Source organism: Mus caroli, unplaced genomic scaffold (genome assembly GCF_978045245.1).
Source record: "Mus caroli unplaced genomic scaffold, Mus_caroli_1 scaffold_4, whole genome shotgun sequence".
In the NCBI taxonomy this organism is placed as follows: Eukaryota; Metazoa; Chordata; class Mammalia; order Rodentia; family Muridae; genus Mus; species Mus caroli.
Window position 1 is genome coordinate 124,918,171 of NW_028227259.1, and position 22,964 is coordinate 124,941,134.

General features: G+C 49.3%; 1 protein-coding gene across 3 annotated transcripts; it reads right to left on the minus strand.

Moving 5' to 3' along the window:
• Positions 1 to 469: 469 nt before the first annotated feature.
• On the minus strand, positions 470 to 19,688 carry Oas2 (2'-5'-oligoadenylate synthetase 2). 3 transcript variants are annotated; one of them, XM_021163462.2, is made up of 11 exons: positions 19,311 to 19,688; positions 18,391 to 18,637; positions 15,617 to 15,795; positions 12,867 to 13,105; positions 11,041 to 11,185; positions 8,398 to 8,571; positions 8,023 to 8,305; positions 6,126 to 6,313; positions 5,149 to 5,384; positions 3,614 to 3,767; positions 470 to 2,084 (listed from the first exon to the last, which is right to left on the minus strand). In XM_021163462.2, the coding sequence occupies exons 1-11, from the start codon at positions 19,620 to 19,622 to the stop codon at positions 2,019 to 2,021; spliced, it is 2,223 nt and encodes a 740-aa protein (XP_021019121.1). In that variant the 5' UTR covers positions 19,623 to 19,688; the 3' UTR covers positions 470 to 2,018. The 3 variants fall into 3 exon arrangements, with proteins under 3 accessions (XP_021019121.1, XP_085693221.1, XP_085693220.1); XM_085837095.1 differs by lacking the exon at positions 470 to 2,084 and adding an exon at positions 3,157 to 3,449; XM_085837094.1 differs by lacking the exons at positions 470 to 2,084; positions 3,614 to 3,767 and adding an exon at positions 3,800 to 4,605.
• Between the last annotated feature and the right edge of the window lie 3,276 nt (positions 19,689 to 22,964).

Below are 22,964 nucleotides of genomic sequence, written 5' to 3' on the forward strand. Positions count from 1 at the left end.
CATAATTGCACAGGTGAACCTGGGTTTAATTATTTCTTGTTCATAAGCATTAGTCACCAATTTTCTGAGAAAGGACTGATGTCCCAGATATTTCTGGTAATAACCAGTGATGGTGTGTTCCCAGGTTGCCGTGAATTCTCTCGTATTTCTGCTCCAAATGACTTTAACATACCCACAGATGCTGAGAGGACACTGATGGAAAAGAAGGTGTCCCTTTGTCCCCTTTAAGTCTCTCACTGTGCTCTGTGAGGGTCTGTATTTGGGTGGGTTGCACACATGACTCCCTTCAGGATTCATAACCTGTCACAACCACTCATGGACTGAAGAAAGGAGGCACCCAAGACCACCATTTATAGCTAGGCAGTGGTGGCGCATGCCTTTAATCCCAGCACTTGGGAGGCAGAGGCCGGCGGATTTCTGAGTTCAAGGCCAGCCTGGTCTACAGAGTGAGTTCCAGGACAGCCAGTGCTACACAGAGAAACCATTTATTATGAAGCATATAAATGAACAGCCAACTGCAGAGTCCCCAGGGAGGGGACTGACCCAGGATCTTCTGTCCCATGAAGGTCAGAGTCTACCTTGTTGATACATTGGGATGTTTATCAGTAAAGATTCCTGGAACTTCCTTATCCAGAGACTTTGGTGGGGTCTTAGCACCTAGGGATGTTGGGTTCCATCACTCGGCATGAGATTTGAACCCCACCTTCAGCCCCATCTCTCCCCTGCAGAAGGGCCAGAAGGGTTCTGATCCTCTAATCACATGCCTAGGATTTCTGTCTGGGCTAGCCCAGCCTGAGCCACCTCAAAGCATACATCAGAAATGGATGAAGGTGTTTACATAGAAATCAACTCCCTGGGATGCTGCACGGCTCTGCTTAAAAGTTGCACAGCAGCCAGGCATGATCCTCAATGCATCAGAGCAAGCACAGGCAGAAAAAAGGCTCAGCCTTACTTGGGGATGCGAAGGGTTTAGACTTCCTGTCTCTGGGCAGTTAAAGCCCTGGGGTGAAGGCCCCCTGGGCAGCCAGCAAGAGATATCAACTAGCATTTGGTGTGTGTAAAATGTTATGCAGGGCTATTCACTGAGCCACACTGCTGCCATCTTCAGGAGTCCTCCAGAGCCTGCTCATCAATGAACATCACAGCTGGGCTTGTTGACTGTTATCTTCACTCTTGGAAGAGAGGTGGGCTGGGAAGGTTATGGGACCCTCACCTGAGTTATTTAACAAGTGGTCCCAACCAGCTGCATTCTATTCTGCCTTGATTGCACGGGATCTCTGAGAGGGGCTAGAGGATACAGGAGGAAAGATGAGGGGAGGGGTTCCCTTTACGCAGCCCCAGGGAAGCCATCATCCTAGCTGGGTGCAGATCTTCTAGTGTGGCAGCTTCAAAGGCCTGTAACCCCTCTCCTGTGAGCAGGTAAGCTCAATCAGGGAAGCTTTGGCTTCTCAGAGAAGGGAGAAATGCACCTTAGTTTGTCCTGGGACATTAAGAGAGGTAGATAGTGTTTACATTTCCCCAAGAGAAAGGGTTTTAACAGCAGAGGTGGAGGGAGGGGAGTTGGCTAGCTGCTGGATGGATGGTACATCTCTGTATCCACAGTGACAGGGAAAGAGACAGGCAAAGACACGCAATGGAAGACTCCAAGGGCTAGTTGGGATTGACAATACTGAAGGGCTAGGGAGGGGCTTAACCTTAGTGACACAGGGTGAGTCTGGAGCTGCTGACTAGAGAACTAGCAGAGCAGGAGGCAGGAAATAACTGCACAGAATACAGACAGAAGCAGAACCCATTAAGCTGCACAGGGCAAGTGTCTCTGAAGGAGGTCACTCACACAGAGCAGGGCCTGTGCTGTGAGACCCTGGGGGAGGGTGGGGGATAATCCCATGTCTTGATTCCAAGAAGGAAGGAGAGAGGTGGGAGCCTGCCAGAGAGGGCTGAACCAGGCTCCCTTTTCTAACACGGTCTGAGTCTTTGCCAGATCACTCCAGAAGCGTCTTCCAGAGCTGAATGGACTCCTACTTAGTAACTCCACCCACAGTGGGGTAGATCTGACCTCCACAGCTTCCGGGGGTCTGCATTACCTGGAGAGAGAGGGAGGGGAAGCTTAAAGAAGGGCATATTGGTGCATCCCTTTTTTCCAGGAGAGGCAAGTGGATCTCTGTGAGTTAAGGCCAGTCTGGACTCCATAGGGAGTTTCAGGACAGCCAGAGCTATGTATTAAGAGCCTGTCTCCAGAAAAGAATCTGGAAAAGATATTTGGGAAACTGTGATCAAGGACAAACACAACCAATAGACTGCTTCAGGTTTGGCTAATGTGGCCTGTCACCCTGCAGATGAAGACAGGGGCATGCCCCTGAGGTATGGGTCTCACCAGGGACAAACTTTCTCTCACCAGAAGACACAACACCATGTCTTGGGGTTTTTTTTTCTTTGTTTGTTTTGTTTTTGTTTTTTTTTGGGGGGGGACATCTAGAAGAGACTGGGACAGTGTTCACCATCATTCTCTGCACAACACAGCCCCCTCAACTTGTCCCCAGTTGTCAACGGTGCCAAGGAAGGACAGAAGGGAGAACAGAGTGTGCCTGCCTGTGGGAGGGTGGCCTGGAGGGCTGTGCCCAGTGTGTATTGGGTGGAGGAGGAGGAAGCTCCCACCAGGAGAAGAAACAACTTTGTTTTGGTGGCCACTTTCAAAATTACGAGTGTGGCCATGTAACAATTCTAGATTTTTAATGTGTGAGAATGTGACAATGAAACTTCTAGCCAATCCCATGTCCTCCCTGCTCCCTCCTTTTACATACACACACACACACACGCACACACACACACACACACACACACACACACATATAAAAAAAACACACACACATATATATAACACACACACATATATATAACACATATGTGTGTGTGTGTGTGCGTGCCTGTGTGTACATGCATATGTTTACACGTTCGAGGCCCCAGGTGCTGTCAGGAGTCATCTGTCATCCTCAGTCACTATTTCACCTTAGTTATTGAGCCAGGGTCTGTTAATCAAATCCAGAACTAACTGAGCTAGTCAGCTTGCTCTGGGGATTCCATGGACTCAGCCTTCCAAGGCTGGAATCCTAAGCAGGCTGCCACACCCAGCCAACCTCAGAATCCCAGACTCTCCATTCTTTCCTCCATCTTCCTGTTGGGTGAAGCTGCAAGGTGCAGGCACCCCATTGGGTTCAGGGCCACTTGTGCTAAAAATAGATCAGAGAGCTAGACAGTGGTACCCTTACTTCCAGGGGATAGTTGACAGTGTCTGCTGTCATTTTGATTGGGGGCATGGGTGCTGCTGCCAGATAGGATAGGGTGGATCAAGGCACCACCTAGACAAAAGACAAAAAGCCTTGGTACTGCCACAAGATCCCTCCTGGAGTAACCATTCCCACCATGTCACTTGTCTTTAGATCTCTAGGTACCTGGGAAGGGAGTGTGTGTGTGTGTGTGTGTGTAGTAACTGACTGAACTCTTGGAGTCCAGTTTTTAAATCTTTGGGGGCTCAGCAATTCCAACCTACTACACTACGAAAGCCTTTGATTGGAATCTGTGACGAGCCCACCCCTGTTCTTTAAAGGGCTCTTACTGGCACTTTCCAAGGCTGTACCAGGCCTTTTTGCTTCACTTGGAAACAAGGGGAGGACAGCCACTCCTTCGCTTCTTCAGCTAGAAGATGCCAGTGCCAGCGGTCACCTCCTCCCACATCACCTGTGGGATCTGCTGGATCCAGGATCACAGGCCTAAAGGAGAGGTTAGATAGTGTGAAAGGGCTGTCAAGATTCCTGGCCTCAGCTTTCATATAGGTTGGCCCTATTTTCGCTAATGATACAATGTATCTGGCAGCCTAGGTCAAACAATTTGAAATTACTTAAGAGTCAAAGTTACTTTCTAGAATTGTTACATTTGAAGAACAGGTCTCCCCCCCCCCCAAAAAAAAGATGTTATTTAAGGTAGACAGTAAGGCAAACCATGACCACCCCTTTTCAAGAGACTCTCACCCAACTAGAAGGTGTCACACAATGCAATGTTGCTAAGTAGTTGTGTTGCAAAGTTGCTGGGGTTGGGGAGTGGGGCGTGGAGGTCGGGAGATAGGCTGGTGAATTTATGTGCATGTACAGGCAAGCCCAGCCATCCTGGTCTTAATGCTCTTGTTTCTTCCCTTCACTGTTTTATTTTCTCCCCTTTCCCCTTTCTTCCTCCACCTTTGTTTCTTGCTCATGGTATGGAGTATATACTCTGAGGACCCCATCCCTTTATTTAAATAATTTTTTTGGGGGGGAAGTTTACTGTGTGGACAAGCCTATCCTCTAATTTAACGTCCTCCTGATCAGGTGTGGTGGCACACACCTTTAATCCCAGCACTCAGGAGGCAGAGGCAGGCAGATCTCTGGAAATTGGAGATTGTCCTGGTCTACAGAGCCAGTTCCAGGACAGCTGACTATGTAAAGGGACCCTGTCTTAAATGAACAAAAGAAAGAATGAATAAATAACAAAACAACAACTTATCTTCCACCTTTCCGCCTCCGAAATGCTGGGACTGTGGCAGATACCACCTTGCCTGGTTTTATCCTTTTAGTTCTGAAAGATAAAACCAGATCTGACTAGATGCTACTGACAGGGGGCTGGATAAAGGGTAACTGAGTTTGCTGCCAAGTCGACAACCTGAGTTCGATCCTCTTAGACCCATGCGGTGGGAGGAGAGAACTGACTCTGGAAAGTTGACCTTTGACTTGCTGTGGTGTGTGCATGCTTGTGTGCACGGGGGTGGCTGGTGAGGGCTGGGAACTGCTGCACTGTTTCTCAAGGATTATCCTACCATCTCAGACCTATCTCTGATTGTCTAGTGCGTGTGCGTGCGCACGCGCGCGCACACACACACATTTCCATGTGACAGAACAAGAAAAGCAGAGGGAGTGCTCTCTGCCTGCTGCCTGCTTCTGCATCTCTCCTGGTTGGCAAGCCCCTCCCACTCCTAGGTTGGGTTTTTCTCCTCTCTCAGTTTCAAGCTGGGAAGGAACAAGACACCCCCCACCACCCCTGCAGGGAGAAGAATCTAGGTCATGGAAGAAATAGTGTGGAAGGGAATCGGGTTAATTCAGAACGGGGAGGGAGAGTAGGCACCTCTTTTTCTGGATCTGGGTCAGTAGGAACTTCTGCATGTATTCCTCTTCAAAGTTGTAATTGACTGTCCAGAAGATGCAGAGCTGCCGGTATTTTATAACCAGGTCCAGGACAGTCCGGAAGCCTTCAGCAATGTCGAAGTCATCTGTGCCACTGCCCTGCTCCCAGGCATACACGGTGAGCAGCTCCAGGGCGTACTTTGGGGGCAAAGATTTTGGCTTCATCTTCCTTTCATACTGGTGGGGAGAGTGGGGATGTCAGGTGACCTCAGCAAGGCAGAAAAGCCCAGTGTGTCTCCTGGATTGCTTGGGTTGCTGCAGAGGCAACCTAGGTTATGACATAGAACTTGGACAAGGGAAACCCTGAGTTCTAGGTAGGCCTGCTAGACGCAGGCAGTGTGGCACACACAGTGTTGTGCATCTATGCAACCATACTGGCTGATGGGACCCTCTGTATGCTAGTCATGGGCCTGCAACATGGATTGCCATATAAGAGGAAGACAGGGGGCTTGAAGTCACGTGACTTGCTGAAAGTCAAGCCAGAGACTCCCCACCCCACCAAACCACAGGTATCCATGGTGACTCTAGGTTCAGGGGGCAGCTTCCTGCTGCCTTTTGAGAGAGAGCAAGCGAGCATTGTGTGCTACACAGCGTGAAACTGGCAACCTGTGGCACACAGCCCTAACTTTCCATCCACGCATTTCATGAGAGAACTTGGCTGAAGCCAAACTCTTTGGCCAGCATGAGGTCTGAAATTGCCACACATTGCTTTGTGCTAGGAGGCCTAATAGACCTGACCCGGGCTATCCTGGTAGAAGATAATGAGAAGATCCATGAAGCAGGTTCCCTAAAGAGGCCCAGCCCCTAGCACGGGAGGTTTGGGGGTCCAGGACACTTGGCAAAGCCTGTGTCTCAGTTCACTGGTAAAAAAAAAATCAACAACAACAACCAGCTTGGCCAGAGCAGGCGCTGGCTGACCTGTTTGTACCAGTGCTTGATCAGGCGGAGCAGACTCTTCACTTTGGTGGGCCGGGTTCGAATGAAGTTTCTCTGTAGCTCGGTAAAACAGATGGAGAACTCTCCTTCTTTGATGTCCTGTGATGCACACAGCTCAATGAGCTCCTGGTAGGCTTCGGGCCTGAGGGTGAAGTCAGACCGCAGTTGACCTAACATGGGAGCAAAATGTCTATTAGATCGGATAAATATGGTAAGCAACAGAGTTTTTTTGTTTGTTTGTTTGTTTGTTTGTTTGTTTGAGACAGGATCTCAGGCAGCCCAAGATGGCATTCAACTTGCTATGTAGCCAAAGAGGATCTTGAATGTCTGATTCTCTTGCCCCTACCTTCCAAATGTTGAGATTACAGCTGTGCACCACCATGCCCAGTTTATGCAATACAGGAGATCGTAACCAAGTCTTGGGCATGTGAGACATTCTACCAATGAATCTATACCCACACTTCTCAAAACTAGTGTTTTGAAACTTTATTTTCATTTGTGTGTGTGAGTGTGTATGTGTGTGTGTGTCTGTGTGCGCGTGTGTGCATGTGTGTGCATGTGTCCTGTGTGCATGGATGTGTAAGCACAAGCGACTGAAGGCTAGAAGAGGATACCAGGTCCCCTGGAGCTGGAGTTACAGGACGTGAGCCAACTGGAGTTTAATGCTGGGAATCGAACTTAGGTCCTCCAAAGAACAGCCAGCCGACTTTAGACGCTGAAGTCATCCTATGTTTTTTGACAAATGTAATTTCTTTATGTTTTTTTTTTTTAAGATTTATTTATTTATTTAATGAGAACACTGCAGCTGTCTTCAGACACACCAGAAGAGGGCATCTAATCTCATTATGGATGGTTGTGAGCCACCATGTGGTTGCTGGGATTTGAACTCAGGACCTCTGGAAGAACAGTCAATGCTCTTAACCACTGAGCCATCTCTCCAGCCCGACAAATGTAATTTCATTGGGGGGAAATTCAACTCAATGGGGGAATTTCCTTTGAACCATGTACATGTATTTGTCTAAGATGCAGAAGTCGTGACTGCATGTATGGAGAGCACAGTGGGGTTTATAGAGCACACTAGGGCAGCCACTGTGACTGTTTATATTTGCAATAACTGAGACAAGACAAAGATTCGGCTCTGCAGCGGCTTCAGCCACACCTCACGCTCTCAGTGGACTCAGAGCCCAGATCTAGATGCTGCTTCTTGCTGTTGGAGAAAGACCTATCCAAGGTCTTTCTTTTTTATCCTAGGTGGCCACCTCCCCAGCCTACCCTGAGGTCTTTTATTCATCCATATCTCTGTAGCTCTCAGCTGTGAACGGGATGTTTGTTTGTTTTGTTTTTTTGTTTTGTTTTGAGACAGGCTTTCTCTGTAGAGCCCTGGCTGTCCTGGAACTCACTCTGTAGACCAGGCTGGCTTTGAACTCAGAAATCTGCCTGCCTCTGCCTCCCAAGTGCTGGGATTAAAGGCATGCACCACCACTGTCTGGCTATGAATGGGATTTTTAAGGAGGAGTTTTGCCTACACCAATTTCCCATTTCTTGTTTCACAAAGTCTTGGCCTGTTCTGTTCTTTTATTCTCTTCTCCATGGAGGAAATGAAGGGATATTATCTATGAAACCTATCTAACTCTGTATGAGCCATCCCTGACACACTGTGCAGAGTGGAGCCTACAGCTGCTAGAGGCTATCTGGGGGTGCTTTCAATGAGAATGAAGTTGCATGTAGGTCTATTGTAGCCATGCACCTGCTGGGGGTGTGTGTGGCTGGGCTAGGATTGGTAGAGAGTTTCAGCTCATTTCCCAGCATTCCAGATTCTGGAAGGAGTCCTCCACTCCTTCCTGAATCTTCTCAGGAGCTAGGGTCTGGACACTCTTACCTAGTGCATCATAGGCGGGAAGGACATCGAACTCGACACTTTCATTGAGAGTCTTGGATTTCAAGGTAAAACTCAGCACTCTGGGAGCCTTCCATTTCGAATTCTCAAACGTCACCTCCAACTCCTGGGCCTGCACAAAGGCTTCTAACTGCTTCTGGATCTCCTGGACAAACTGGGAGCGGTTGGTTTTTAGAGAGTCATAACTATCCAGCGAGGAGAGGAACACAACAATGTCAGCATCTGATCCCCGCTTCAGAGCTGTGCCTTTGGCAGTGGATCCTCCCTAGGGAGGAAAGGGAAAGTGAGGCACTGCTTCCTTTCCACCTTGTTTTCCTGGCTCCCAAGAACTGGAATCAGGGAAGGACCAGCACTCACCTTGACGGTCTTCAGGACTTTGGTGTCAGAATTCCAGGTGCAGTCATTTTTAAGGAAGGGACAGATAATGTCAACAGCTTTATTGATCTGCTTTTGGAAGATGTCATTGGGCTGGAGGAAGTCCTTGATGAACTTGTCCAGTAAGTGGCTTGGAGTGATGAAAAGTGGCATGGGCTGGGGAGGAGAGAACCCTGGTGAGTTCTGCACAGGAGCCACCACTAAAGTTACCTCCATCCCTCTGCCAGGCTGCCTCAAACTATGGGCAGAGACCTTCTTGTTTCTGGAGTTTGCACTGATGTACCCAGAGAATGCTCTTGAAATGCCAGGCAAACAAAACAAAACAAAACAAAAAAACAAGCAAACAAAAAAAAGCCCTAACAATCCCCCCTACCCTCACATACCTCCCAACACTCCACTGCAGCAGAAACTCTCTTAGTACCTCATGTCTATGAGACGTGTGTGCTCTGGGCGAGTGTGAGTGTATGTACTGTGTATGTGCACGAATGTGCCCGCAAATGCGTGCATGCAAACTCAATCGAGTGTCAGCACAGGTGCGTGCATACCTATGATGTTGTGATGCCTCAGGTACAAAGATGAGTGTTCATGAGTGTGAGGTGGAAATTTTGGGAGGACGTGTGATATTTGGAGGGAGAATAAATAAGACTCGACGGGCAGCGATGGAGAGTTTTCATAGCTAGCTATGTAACGCTTGTTGAAAGAGGCACAGCAGAGAGCTTCTCCTGGCATCCCAGCTGGTCCTGGTTCCTCCTGCTGGCGGAGGCCTGGCTGTTTCTGATGGACCGTTTCATTGTTGCTAATATGTGTTCGGTATCCTGACACTACTGAACTGGGCTGCTGGTATCCTGACAATGGAGATTGGAATCACCCCAAAGAACTACTTCTAAACAGGTCCACATCCCCTTGTCCGATTTACCATCTTTTCTCCCCTTCCTTTGGATGGTGTGCTAGAAGGAGGGGGGTCGAAATGCTACAAAACCCTTATTAAAGTGGGTTTAAAAAATATCTAAGCCTACGTATGTAAGTATGCATGTTTATATGTGAGTATGTGCACACGTTTATATGTGAGTATGTGCACACATGTATATGAGCCAGAAACACTCATTCTTCCTTGTGTGCTGTTGAGAGATAGGTGACACAATAGCCTGGAAGGGACAGACTGGTGAGATGGCAGCAGGGGATCAAAAGGTGTGGCAGGGACTACAAAGATGGCTCAGTGGTTAAGTGCTCTGTTTGCTTTGTCAGAGGACCCGAGTTTGATTCCCAGTACCTGGGTAGTGGCTCACAACTGTCTGTAACGCCAGTCTCACTGGCACATTTGCCCCAGTTCCAAGGTTAACCAATTAGCCTTTGAACAGACTCAGTGTGTCTAACTTCGGGGGGTACTGACATCCTCCTCTGACAGGCAGGTTTCATCTCTTTGCTGCTGACCCGCACCCATGGCATGGGCTTCAGGGTTTGCTAGATGTCACTCACAGCATGACTTCTCTGTGCTTCTAGGAGGCTCTGCCTCTTTTCCTCTCTCCTCTCCTCTCCTCTCCTCTCCTCTCCTCTCCTCTCCTCTCCTCTCCTCTCCTCTCCTCTCCTCTCCTCTCCTCTCCTCTCCTCTCCTCTCCTCTCCTCTCCTCTCCTCTCCTCTCCTCTCCTCTCCTCTCCTCTCCCCTCCCCTCCCCTCCCCTCCCCTCCCCTCCCCTCCCCTCCCCTCCCCTCCCCTCCCCTCCCCTCCCCTCCCCTCCCCTCCCCTCCCCTCCTCTCCTCCTCTCCTCCTCCCCTCCCGTGTCCCCTCCCTGCATCCTGATATCACTCTTGCAGAAGTAAATTTACCACTTTTCTTGGGCGCGGGGAAATCCTATTTCTCTGTCCCCCTTTTCTACTTCACATACATCTTGTGGCCTCTAAGAGTTGATTGAGTTGTGTTCCCCCTAAAATATATTGGGGTTTGGGCCTATAGTACCCATGACCATGACCTAATAGAAAATGGAGGTAACTAGAGGAGCCATCATAAGCATGGAACAAGCAGGCAGACAGGGTAGAGTGTGCCAGTGGAGGGATAGGTAGTGTCCTGGTTTGAATATGCTCGGCCCAGAGAGTGGCACTACTTCGAGGTGTGGCCTTGGAGTGGGCGTGGCCCTGTTGGAGTAGGTGTGTCACTGTGGGTAGAGGCTTTAAGACCCTAATCCTAGCTGCCTGGAAGTCAGTCTTCTGCTAGCAGCCTTCAGATTTAGATGTAGAACTCTCAGCTCCTCCTGCACCATTTCTGCCTTACTTCCTACATTGATGATAATGGACTGAACCTCTGAATCTGTAACCCAGCCCCAATTACATGTTCTTCTTATAAGAGTTGCCTTGGTCATGGTTTCTGTTCACAGCAGGAAAACCCTAACTAAGACAGGTAGGGTGATGGCGTCACAGGGAAAATTTCCCCTGAACCTCCTGGGAGAGCCCAGTGCTCCCCATTTCTTGTCTTCGAAACTCTGGCATCCAGAACAGTGGGCAGATAAATCTTTGCTGCTTTAAGCTCCACTGAGCATGTGACCGCGTTGCAGCGGGCACACACAGGAAGCCAAGACACACACTCAGATCAGTGTTGGGAGATTCCTCCCTCCAGCGTGGAAACCCTCTTACCAGAACATCCCAATATGGTGCAGGTGACTCAGTATTCAGGCTGGGAGAGTACAGCCAGGCCCCAGCCTCCTCTGTCAGTAGCTCCCAGAACCTGTCATCTTTGCCCACATTATTGGTTGGGTCAGTTGGATCCAAGATGACCGGTCTAGGAATTTTATTAGATGGAAAAAAAATCAGGGCTGGGTTTAGCAGCACATACCTTTAATCCCAGCACTTGGGGGCAGAGGCAGGTGGGTCTCTGTGAGTTCAAGGCCACCCTGGTCTACAGAGTGAGTTCTGGGCCAGCCAGGGCTACACAGTAAGACCCTATTTCACTCTCCCTCTATCCCCACAAGAAAGAAATCAGGGACTGGGAAGACATGTTGGCAACTAAGAGTGCTTAGTGCTCAGTCTTAAGAGTGCTTGGTGCTCAGTCCTGAGAGTGCTTGGTGCTCAGTCCTGAGAGTGCTTAGTGCTCAACCATAAGGGCCAGAGTTTGGGACCCAACACCCACATAACAACATGGGTATTCTGAACACACCTTTAATCCTGGCTCTGGGGGTAGGGGAGTAGAGATAGCAGGATCTCTGGGGCTTGCTGGCTTCCAGCCTAGTTGAGACACACAGGAACTCAGGTTGAGGAAGAGAGAGATGCTGCCTCCCATGGATAGATGGAGAACACCTGATACCCTCTTCTGGTCTCTATGTGCGAAGAGGTGTATACCCACTTCTGAGCTCACACAGATACACAAATAAATCTTAACGGAAAGAGAGGAATTGGGCTGGGGATGGGTCAGCGGGTGAAGTACCTGCCTCACAAACAGGGCCTGAGTTGGGGGTCCCCAAGACTCACATAAAAAGCCAGACGTTGGTGTGAGTTTGTAATCCCAGCCCTGAGAGGACAGAGGTAGGTGGGTCTGGGGGCTCCCTGGCTAGCCAGTCTAGCCTATTGGCTATTGAACATCAATGGGAGACCCTGACTCAAAAAATAAAGTAGAAGGGCTGGAGAGACCCTTCAGCGATCAAGCGCAATGGCTGCTCTGGTAGGGTACCCATGTTCAGCCTGAGAACTTAGGTAGTGGCTCACAACCATCTGTAACTACAGTCCCAGGGAACCTCACTCCCTCTTCTGGCCTTTATAGGCATTGCATGCATGTGGTTCACCGACACAAGACGCAGGGAGGGCTGGCGAGATGGCTCAGTGGTTAAGAGCACTGACTGCTCTCCCGAAGGTCCTGAGTTCAAAATCCAGCAACCACATGGTGGCTCACAACCACCCGTAATGAGATCTGACTCCCTCTTCTGGTGCGTCTGAAGATAGCTACAGTGTACTTATGTATAATAATAAATAAATCTTTTTTAAAAGACACAGGGAAAGCATTCATATACATAAAATAAATTCCACAAAGTGGAGAGTGAGGAACAGATGTAAGGAGACACCTGGCATTAACCTCTGGTCTTCACAGGCATCTGTACATACATGGGTGACAGACAGACACACACACACATACTGCAGGGGCTGGGGGAAGCTGGCAGCCCAGACTCTGAAGGCTCTGGCTTCCCTAAGCCGCTGAAGGATCCCCAGTACCCCGCCATACTGACTCTTCAACTTCGGCTTTTCAGATCCCTCTGTTCCTTGCTGAGAACTTTTTCCCCCCTTTTCCCAACCCCCTTCTCCCACCACCCATTGGCAGACAAAACCTAACCGTGAGTTGGGACCGTGAAATGCACTAGCTGGCTCTCCTTTGCAAGCAGACCCTCAGGTTCGCTCTGGCTCCTAGCAAGGGTTCAGAACTCGCTCTCAGTGGGGCCCTGGCCTGCATCTGGCGAGCTCCGAAAGCTGGGTACCTTTGGGACCTGAGCTGGTGCAGAAGGATGTTCCGGACTGTCTCATCCTCAAAGTTGTAATTGACTGTCCAGTAGACACACAGCTCTGTCGGCCGCCGGATGAGTCTCAGCACGGTCCTGACGCCTTGTGCCATGTCGAAGTCTTCAGCTTGGCCGCCCTGTTCCCAGGCATACACAGTGAGCAGTTCCAGTGCGTACAGCAATGACTGAGGTGGGGGTGTTTTCCACTTCTCCTGGCACTGGGACAGAAGATGAGACCATCAGGAAGCCATCAGAGACAGCATCCCCCACACCTGCAAGTCACTGTGTCCGTATGGTCTGATACTGGTGAAGGTGTAGAAGAAACACCTGGAATACTCACACTGCTTACAGGAGTGTGTGTGTGTGCGGGTGAGAGTGTGGATGCGTATGTGATGGTAAATGTGGGGTGTCTCTCAGTGAATGTGTGTGCGTGTGCATGAGTGTATGTGAATGTAGAGTGTGTGTGAGTGTGAACATGTGTGACTGTGTGACAGCATGTGTGTGAAAGAGAGCATGAACGCGTGAGTGTGTGAATGTGATCGTAAGTGTGCGCGTCTCTCTGCGAATGTGTGTGCATGTGTGTGCGAGTGTGCGTGAGTGTGAACACGTGTGACTGACTATGTGTGGGTGTATATGAGTGCAAGAATGTATATGAGTGCATGCATGTGCATGAGTGTGAGTGGGTGTGTGCGTGTGGAAGTGTGTGTGTGTGAGTGTGTGTGTGAGCGTGCAGTGCATGCATGTGATTGTGTCAGCGTGTGTGTGAGGGTGAAGGTGTGTGTCAGTGTGTGAACATCTGAGTGCATGCAGGTATGTGAGTTTGAGGTGTGTGTGTGGGGGGGAGAGGGAGACAGAGAGACTGGGAGACAGACAGACAGACAGACAGAGACAGGCCTGAGGTCAAGGGCAGTTACCTCCTTCAGTCTCCATTCTCCAGCTGGGACAGTATCTCTCACTGAACCTTGGGCTCACTGCTGGCTCCAGCGTCCAGCCAGTGAGCCCAGGGATTCCTGGGGCTCTGCCTGTGCCTACGCTGGAGTTGCAGGTGCAGATTATCCTTCTGGCTTTACACTGGTAGTGAGGATCCTCCCTTGTGTCCTTGGGCTTATACAGCTCTCCAGCTTCTGGAACAGTGGTCTTTAAAATCTGCTTGGCTGTCTACTAAAGCTAAATAAATACCTTCTGCTATATTTCATCTAGAGTCCATGTGTGTAAATATAGACATGTATATACATGTTGTCTGGAGGTCTGTCTGAGAACTCAGCAATTCTGTGTCTTTATTTACCCAAGAAAAATGAGTGCTGAAGGTCACAAAAGATATATTGGAGAATACCCACAAGGATCCAATTTATAGAGAAATGACCCAAAGGCCCAGCCCAGCAGAGAAGAAAGACATGGCTATATTACCTCAACAGAATAATATATAGGAAGGAAAAGCTATTGCTATGTAGTGATAGGGCACAAAAGTGGAGTGAAATAAGATATCAACTGTGTGCAATGTGATCCATTTACAGTGTCCAAAAATAAGGGAGGGTCAGCAAGAGGGCTCAGTGAGGAAAGGTGCTTGCTACCAAGCCCGTTGAACTGAGTTCAATCCCCAGGACCGATATAGTGGAAGGAGAAAACCCATCCTCTGACCTCTACACATATACTATGCCACCCCCCCCATAAGTGGTAACTGATATTGGAATTTAAATTTTTTAAAAAAATATATAGTCAAATTTTTGTTTTATGTGTACAGGTGTTTTGTTTGCATGTTCTCGTGCCTGCATAACCTGGAGGTGTTAGATCCCTCTGGAGTGAAAGTTGGTTGTGGGATGGATGATGCAGGTGCTGGGAATCCAACCTTGTTCTCTGGAAGACCAATGTGTGCATTCATTCTCTCTCTCTCTCTCTCTCTCTCTCTCTCTCTCTCTCTCTCTCTCTCTCTCTCTCTCTCCCTCTCCCTCTCCCTCTCCCTCTCCCTCCCTCTCCCTCTCTCCCTCTCTCTCAATTTATTTATTTATATAATATATGTGAGTATACTGTCACAGAGGAGGGCATCAGACGCCATTACAGATGGTTGTGAGCTACTATGTAGTTAGTTGCTGGGATTTGAACTCAGGACCTCTGGAAGAACAGTCAGTGCTCTTAACGGCTGAGCCATCTCTCCAGCCCACAATATGTCCTCTTAATTGCTGAACCATTTCGCCAGCTTCAAAAGTTGAGATTAGCCTTAAACTCTAGAGCTGTGTGTCTTCTCTTCTAGAGTGCTGGGATCAGTCAGGCAGCCACCATGTCCTTGAGTTGAGAAAATATTCTATTCTGGTTTGTGGCTGAAGAAGAGATCAAATCAGGTTGAGGTATGTTGTTAATATGGTTGAAATTTCCTCACTATGAATGATCTCAATAGAAAGCTAATACAGTAGGGCATGGTGGCTTTGGTCCCAGGACTTGGGAGTTGGCAGAGGCAGAGGCAGAGGCAGAGGCAGAGGCAGAGGCAGAGGCAGAGGCAGAGGCAGAGGCAGAGGCAGAGGCAGAGGCAGAGGCAGAGGCAGAGGCAGAGGCAGAGGCAGAGGCAGAGGCAGAGGCAGAGGCAGAGGCAGAGGCAGAGGCAGAGGCAGAGGCAGAGGCAGAGAGGCAGAGGCAGAGGAGGCAGGTGGATCTCTGACTTTGAGGCCAGCCTGGTCTACAGTGTGAGTTCCAGGTTAGACTGAAACCCTCTTAAACAAGGCAACAACATACATTACCTGTTCATACCAGTGCTTGACCAATAGGATCAAATCCTTCAGTCTTCTGGGATATTTCTTGAAAAACCGCTGCTGCAGTGTGGTGAAGCAGTCTGAGAACTCCCCTGGTGAGGCTCTTACTTTATCCATGGATTTTTTGAGATCCACATAGACACAGGAGCTGGGATTCTCACTGGAGCCTTAGAGACAGGAGAGAGCAGCGGGAAGCTCAGCTGGAGTTGAGAAGATCCTCTATTGCCTGATCTGCAAGAGGGCAGCTCATTCTCTGGGAAAGCTAACAGTGGGGTTATTCTCCTTGATAGATAATAAAAGCTAAAATGAAGGCTGTGTGTGTGCGTGTGCGTGTGCACCCAAGACAGAATCAATGGAGCCACACACAGCATGAGGCAGTAAATTACACATGAGAAATGAAGGCCTCAGGATAATACCAAAGCCAAATGTTTGTGTGCAATTACATACGTCTGTGTTACAGAGTGACTTCTACCAATGCCTCTTACATAGACTAGGGCACCTCGAGGTGACAGGACCAGGAAAGGGAGAGGTGCACGGACCAATTAGTTTCCACACTTGCTCACTGAGTTCTGCTGTTCATATTTAGGTACACAGCTTTGGGCAAGGAACCATGTGGACACCCCAGCAAGTACTGGGCACATGCCCTTGCCATTTATTGACTAGTGACTCTATACCAGGCATAACTGAAGTCCTTTATGCAACAATGTAGCAAGTAAGTCTTACAATCCTCATGTGGGGCACAACTACAGAAACCATGGCAACAACAGTCTACCTGACCTGGTAGAGACAAGTATACCAGGCTAGTTGGCCTTTTTATTTAGTAAAGGAAGCAATTTCAGAGCCCCCCCCCCCCCCCGCCTCCTGTAGGGTCTTATTTTTTTCAGCAACATTTATTGCTTTCTTGTAATTAAATCTTATTTTGGAAGATGCAAATCTATCGCCATCTGGTGTCATCATACAGTACTACATGTGGAGAGTTTCTTTCTCCCAGCAGTTTCCTTGATTGGGTCAAGGCAGCAGAGGGTGGGTTGGACTGGACTCCTACTACCAGACTCTGTGTATCAGAAGCGAGAACCCAGAATTTCCTGCAGCCCTTTCAAGGCAGGCACACCATTACAACTAAACAAACCTGTTAGCTGGTTCCTTTGATCTTAGATTTGGTGACAAGGGACCCAGGGGGTCATGTGTCAGTCCCTTTTCTGGTTGGAAGAGGGAGGTCTTTCTTTTGGCTCCCTGTTAGAGGGTATAGCCATCGTGGTGGGGAAGATATGGCTGCAGGAGGTGATGCTGCATGATCCCGTCTTGGACCAGGAAGCAAACACAGAATGGAAGTGGGGCCAGAAGCAGGCTGGGGTTACCACCCTTATGACTCACTTCCCAGCCCTCCACTTCCTCTCCACACCCTCTGAAATGAGCTCCACAAGCTGGGACCAAGTGTTCAAACACATGAACCTGTAGGGACTGTTCACCTTCAAACCCTAAGATGGGAAGGGCCCAGGGATGCCACCTTTCTGGGAATGTCATCATGTGGGTGTATATACATCTCCATCTTGTCAGAAAATGGTTAGGCGGTGGCCATTCAAGGGCTCAGTAACCCAGAAGTTTCTCAGGTTTGTGGACAATGAAGGGGCCCTGGCCTCCAGCTCAGAGGTCCTGGGCTGTCAGCCCAGTGGAGTCCACTGCTGGCAGAATAGCCATGATACATTCTCATGCTTCTGTTTTCCCACCCATCTATCTGTCCACCCCTATATCCATACATTTTCCATCTGTCCACCCATCCATCCAACCCACTCATCTATCCATCCACACATATATCTATCTATCCATCCACTTTTACATCCATCCATCTATCCATCCATCCATCCACAATGCTTCCATCCATTTTCCATCTTTCCACACATCATCTATCCATTCATCCTCATACATGCATACCTATCCCTACATCCATCCACCCACACAAACACACATCTAGTGGGACCCAGCCATCCACCTGTCCACTTCCTTTCTGCCATTTGTCCATCTGCCCATCACTCATTCACCCTCTCACCTATCAAGGCTCCCCTTTAGGTTCAAGAGTCTAGAACATTGTTTCCAAAGTCAATGAGATGAAAATGAAGTGCTAGACAGAGTATGCCTAGGGAAGGAGGCTCTTGTCTCTTGGGAGTTGTGGTGGCTTGGATGAGAATGGACCCCAGAGGCTCATTATCTTTGCATGCTTAGTCCTCAGTTGATGGATTGTTTGGGAAGGATTAGGAGGTGTGTCCTTGTTAGAGGAGGTGTGTCCTTGGAGGAGGAGGAGGTGTGTCCTTGGAGGAGGAGGAGGTGTGCTGCTGGGGGTGGGGCTTTGCAGTTTCAAAAGCCCATGTCAGGCCCAATGTCTTCTCTCTCTCTCTCTCTCTCTCTCTCTCTCTCTCTCTCTCTCTCTCTCTCTCTCTCTCTCTCTCTGCCATCTGTCCTCTCCCTTACATCTGATCAGGATGTGAGCTCTCAGCTATTGCTCCAACGCTATGCCTGCTGTTTCCCACCATGGTGATAAGGCGCTAACCCTCGGAAACTCGAAGCCAGCCACTTAGTTAGATGCTTCTTTTTATAAGAGTTGTCTTGGTCATGGGTGTCTCTTCACAGCAACTGACCAGTGACTAAGACAGGAGTTTACAAGCTCCATTTTGGAAACAGCCTCAGCCCACAGGACCCCAGTGGCCTCCCAGGACTCCCAGAATGCTTGGACACCCACCCACCCCCCCAGTCCCCAGATCACTCACGTAGAGGATTGAAGACTGGTAGTAATTGCAAGAGTATTCTCTGCCCTGGTACAGACACTTGTACTACAAGGGCATGTTCATGCTTTACTGACTTCTTCTCATGGATTTTCAGCCACAGTTCAATAAAGTCAAGGAATGTATCTTGGTATTTTATCTGATCCTGGAACTGTTGGAAGCAGTCTATGAAGAGAACAAGGGTACCGTCGGAGCAGCCTCTTAGGGCTGTTTCCCGGCCATAGGAGCCACCCTGCGGGGAAATGGAGGGGCAGTTGTGAGATCTAGACCTTCTGTAGCTTCAGGTAGTGACATTTCTTAAATCAAGTGAAATCCCCCAAATGTCACTGCCATTTTAAAATCAGGTTGCCAGCACCAGTTTGTGTCCATGTTTTGCATGCTAGCTCCAAACTGGGGTCAACTCAAAACTGCGCTAAGATGAACAAATAACACAGCAGAATACTATACAGGCATGAAAAAAAATAGATACGGTGGAGTACTATGTAGGCATGAAAAAGATACATGAACAAAAATCTCACAAATGTGGAGTCAAAGACACTCTATGGCAAAGCACAAATGCATGTAGTCAATCCCTGGTAATGTACTGAGCACTGATAACAGCCATCCCTGTGCTAAGAACACTGCGTGCTTCACCATCACAACACTCTGAAGTGGGGTCTAGGCTGACCTCATTCTGCAGATCTGGACACTGAGGCACAGAGAGGTAAAGGACCCTTCCGGGAGTCATGCAGCCAGGCGGAAGAAGACCTGGCAGCAGGTTGGACCCCTTCACTGTCTGTCCTCAGAGGAAAGCCTTTGAAGTGCAACCCCTGGGCCCGGTGTGGCACAATGCTCAGCACCACCACCTTTGGGGAGAGTGAATTCTCCTGGGATGCAGAGCCCTGGCCCCCCACCCTGAGCCTCACCTTAGCCACTTCCTTCACAGGGATCTGACTGCGCAGCAGGTCCCAGATGGCATCCACAGCCTGGTCTATCTGCTTCAGAGATTTTCTGTTGGGTTTGAGGTTTGCCTGGATATACTCTTCTAGCTTCTGTGATGGCACCAAGGACACAGCAATCTGCTGCAGACAGTTTTCATTGGGTGGGAGGTTTGCCTGGATAGACTTTTCTAACTTGTGCACTGGCCCGGAGGGCACCCCTGAAGACCCACCAGGTGACCAGTCAGATGAATAGCCAGATGACCTGTCAGATGACCAGCCGGTCAGCCAGTTTCCCATCGTTGCTAGCGGGTCTTGTCAATTGTTGAGGCAGAGCACTGTAGCTCAAGTCCTGGGGCTTCTGCCCTGTACCCAGGTTTCTAGAAAGAGGAAATCAAGTCCAAAGCCCCACCCCCAACACAGCCAAGCCTAGGAACCTAGGAAATCGAAACTCAAGTGTGGGAGTTACTTCCCAGCAGCTGGTGTGTGTTTGCTTCCAGTTAGCTGGCCACTCCCAAGGACACCCCAGCTTAAACTTAAAGCCTCTAGAGCCTCAGGGGACACCTGCACAGAGGCCAGTGTTTGCGTCCATCAGTGTAGAACTGTCTTCTTGGTGCCTCTGTTTCCTCCACCTATAGCTAGGAGGAGCCTGTCTCAAAAAAAATTTGGCAGAAAGCTGGCTGGCTAAATGCTAAGCTAATTTGATTTTATTGAGGGTAGAGTCTGTCTGTTAACATAATGTCCTTCCTCCTTGTTTCCAGTGGCTGAAGCATTCGGTGACAGACAGGGCAGACAGACTGAGCTCAGAGAAGGTACTGACTTGCTCAAAGATGCACCGCAGGACAGGTGCCTTGACAGACAGATGTAGGCTTCCTGCCTTTGGGTGAACATGGGCCCTGAAGAGTCAAGAGTAGTCCCCCCCCCACGTGTTAAAAAGTAAATATTTAAATATTTAAAAATTAAACACAAAAAGAAACCTCACCAATTCAACACAATTATTTTGGGTTAGTATTGAGACAGAGCCTGCTGTCTAGCCCAAACTGGCTTTGAGCTGGTAATCCCCTGCCTCAGCCTCTCATAAACTGTTATGTATAGCATCTTCTTCCAAGGTAGATGGCACATTGTATGTGGCTGTCCTACGTGGCAGATGGCTTCCTGGGACCCTCACCAGGAAAGGCACAGTGACTTTTGTATCACCTTGGAGTCCAATGGAGTGACTGAAGTCACAAAAAAAAAAAAAATATGGGCTCTAACAAAGGATCCCTGAAAGCAGCAGACTTCTTGTAGTTCCTCTGAGTGAGGCCATAGAAGGAAAATGGCTTAGGGGGCACTAGCAGCTCTCGGGGACCCTGCCTCAGCTTCCTGAGGGGTCGAATATGTGTATCGCCTCACCCAACCCTCACTGTGCCCCACTGGGCCTCTGCCATATCATTCCAGAGCCACTATGGGGGCCGCTCTTGGAGACTCTGGGGGTCAGGTCAGTAGGCCTCTCTTTCCTCTGCCCTGATGGCGGTCACCTCGCTCCTCACTGTGGCTCACAGTCACCCCAATTCTGGAGCCATTTTGACAAGAGAGCCCAGAGTCTGTGTGGTGGGGACAAGAGCTGCCATTAGTTCTGAAGGAAAAAAAAAAAAAAAAAAAAAACATTCCCATTACTGTCTGAATAAAGCCAGTGCCCAAGGGAACAGGCCAGATGACTGCCTCCCCACTAATTTGGGGTCCTCAGAGAGCAGCTCCTCCTTCGCTTTTGAGGTCCCTTTTATGGGGAGGGGTTAGGGTTGATAGAAACAGTCTGTTGAGTCCGTTGGCTGTTAGCACTGGGGCAGAAGAGTATGTGTGTGGGGTGGGGTCAGGGCTCAAGGCTGCCTGTGGGGTAGGTAAGGGCAGGAAGACATCAGTGGAAGTCATTGTGGATATTCAGGAGTTTAGCAAGGCAAAGGGGTGGGTAGCATTCCTGCAGGGTTACAAGTTCAGTGTAGGTTGGAAACATGGTTTGCAGGATGGATTGGCTTTAGGAAACAAAGTTCTTGTAAGGTGTGGTGACTTAATAACAATGTATAACAATGTGGCTCTTAACAACAGCCTGCCTCCTCTTTTCTTTTCATGCTGGGATGCTAGGCTTGTGCCCCATCTGCTGCCAGGCTCCATAGAAAAACAGGCCTCCACATCTGCCTAGAGCAGCAATTTCAATCTGTGGGTCTCCGCCCCTCCAGGATCAAACAACCCCTTCACAGGGGTCGCCTAAGATGATCAGAAAACACATTTTTCCAACGGTTAAGACCATAACTGAGATACCTCTCTTCTGTCTCCAGGCAGGTACCTGTAGATACACCTACGTGGGAGTGCATGGAACTGTATTAAAGGTTGGCAGCATTAGGAAGGTTGAGAACCACTGGTCTAGAACCCTGAGAATAGCAGCTATCAGGAGACATAATATGGGGTCTGGTTCACATCCTCACAGAGTTGATTAGGCGAGGTGAGGTTGGGGCCAACCCTAGTGGAGTCTTGGTGTAGTCGCCAAGAGCAGGAGGCACAGGTGGTGGCAGAGAGGGGACCTGGGGAACCCTTGACCTCTCAGTCAGACTAAGCTGAGGAGGCAGGAATGGATTGCAAGGATGAAGACACTAGGAAGGCTCTGCTCTCCCCACCATCCTACATCCCTGTTGGTCTGTCCCCAGCAGTGGTCCAGGCAGAGCCCAGCTGTCTGAGATGCTCCTGGTGGGAGATGGGTTTGCACAGACTCCTTTCTCTGATTCCTGTTCCTCTCCTGGGGATGGATCATGACCACGTCCATCCCTCCGGTGGTTCCTCTGGAGGATCCTGCTGTGGCTACACTGTCACCGGCATCTGCCACTTGCTTTCCGTGTCTCCGGATTGGGACATTCATAGGATATGTCTCCCTGTCCTCTACCCTCTGGCCCCTGGCTGCCACTTAAACACTAGGGGATTGGAGGCTTTCTCCCATGTAAGACAGGCAAGTAGACATTTGTCCTGGAGATATCTTGGCATCACTCTCGTCCTGGTGGGGATCAGGGAATGAGCGACAAACACTATCCAAAGTCCACCCATAGTGTGGCAAAAAGGGAAGATTCTTGTTGGAAAACAGACTTATGAATCAAGGGCTTGCAAATCCTTCTTGTCCTCCAGGGGACCCCCTGTTTTGCATTGCATTCGGGGATGACAGCCATCATGGTGTGGCATGACGTTTCCTGGGGAGACATGAACAGTCTGTTCATCTCAGACAGGGCACGATGACTGAGCAAGGAAAAGATTACACCTGGGTGTAAATGGATGAGCCGATAGGTTTATTGGGGTTACTAATAAAGTATAGGTAGGGGTTTACAGGGGTGTAAGTGACCTAAGTATTGCATTGTCCCAAAGCCTCAACTTTCACCAACAATAACTCAAGAAAGCTGCATTCCTGGGCTTCCTCCCGAGGGAGTGGGTAGAGCCACAGGCAAGGCCTGGGGACCCTTCCGACATCTTCACCCCTAAGGCCCAGTTATCACGTGTTTTTCTCATTTAATTGTGGTGGCTGTGGGCCAGGTACTTTGAAGTCATCACAACTTCAGCCTTATGAAGGTCATGGTCACATTTCTTGGGGAACTGTCTTAGTCAGGGTTTCTATTCCCCCACAAACAT

Excerpts from the sequence above, each read along its gene's own strand:
- Oas2 (XM_085837095.1), bottom strand. The coding sequence starts at position 19,622 with ATGGGAAACTGGCTGACCGGCTGGTCATCTGACAGGTCATCTGGCTAT. Across the intron at positions 18,638-19,310 it reads CTGTGAAGGAAGTGGCTAAG|GGTGGCTCCTATGGCCGGGA; the intron begins GTGAGGCTCAGG and ends ATTTCCCCGCAG. Across the intron at positions 5,385-6,125 it reads TCAAGCACTGGTACAAACAG|TATGAAAGGAAGATGAAGCC; the intron begins GTCAGCCAGCGC and ends TCTCCCCACCAG.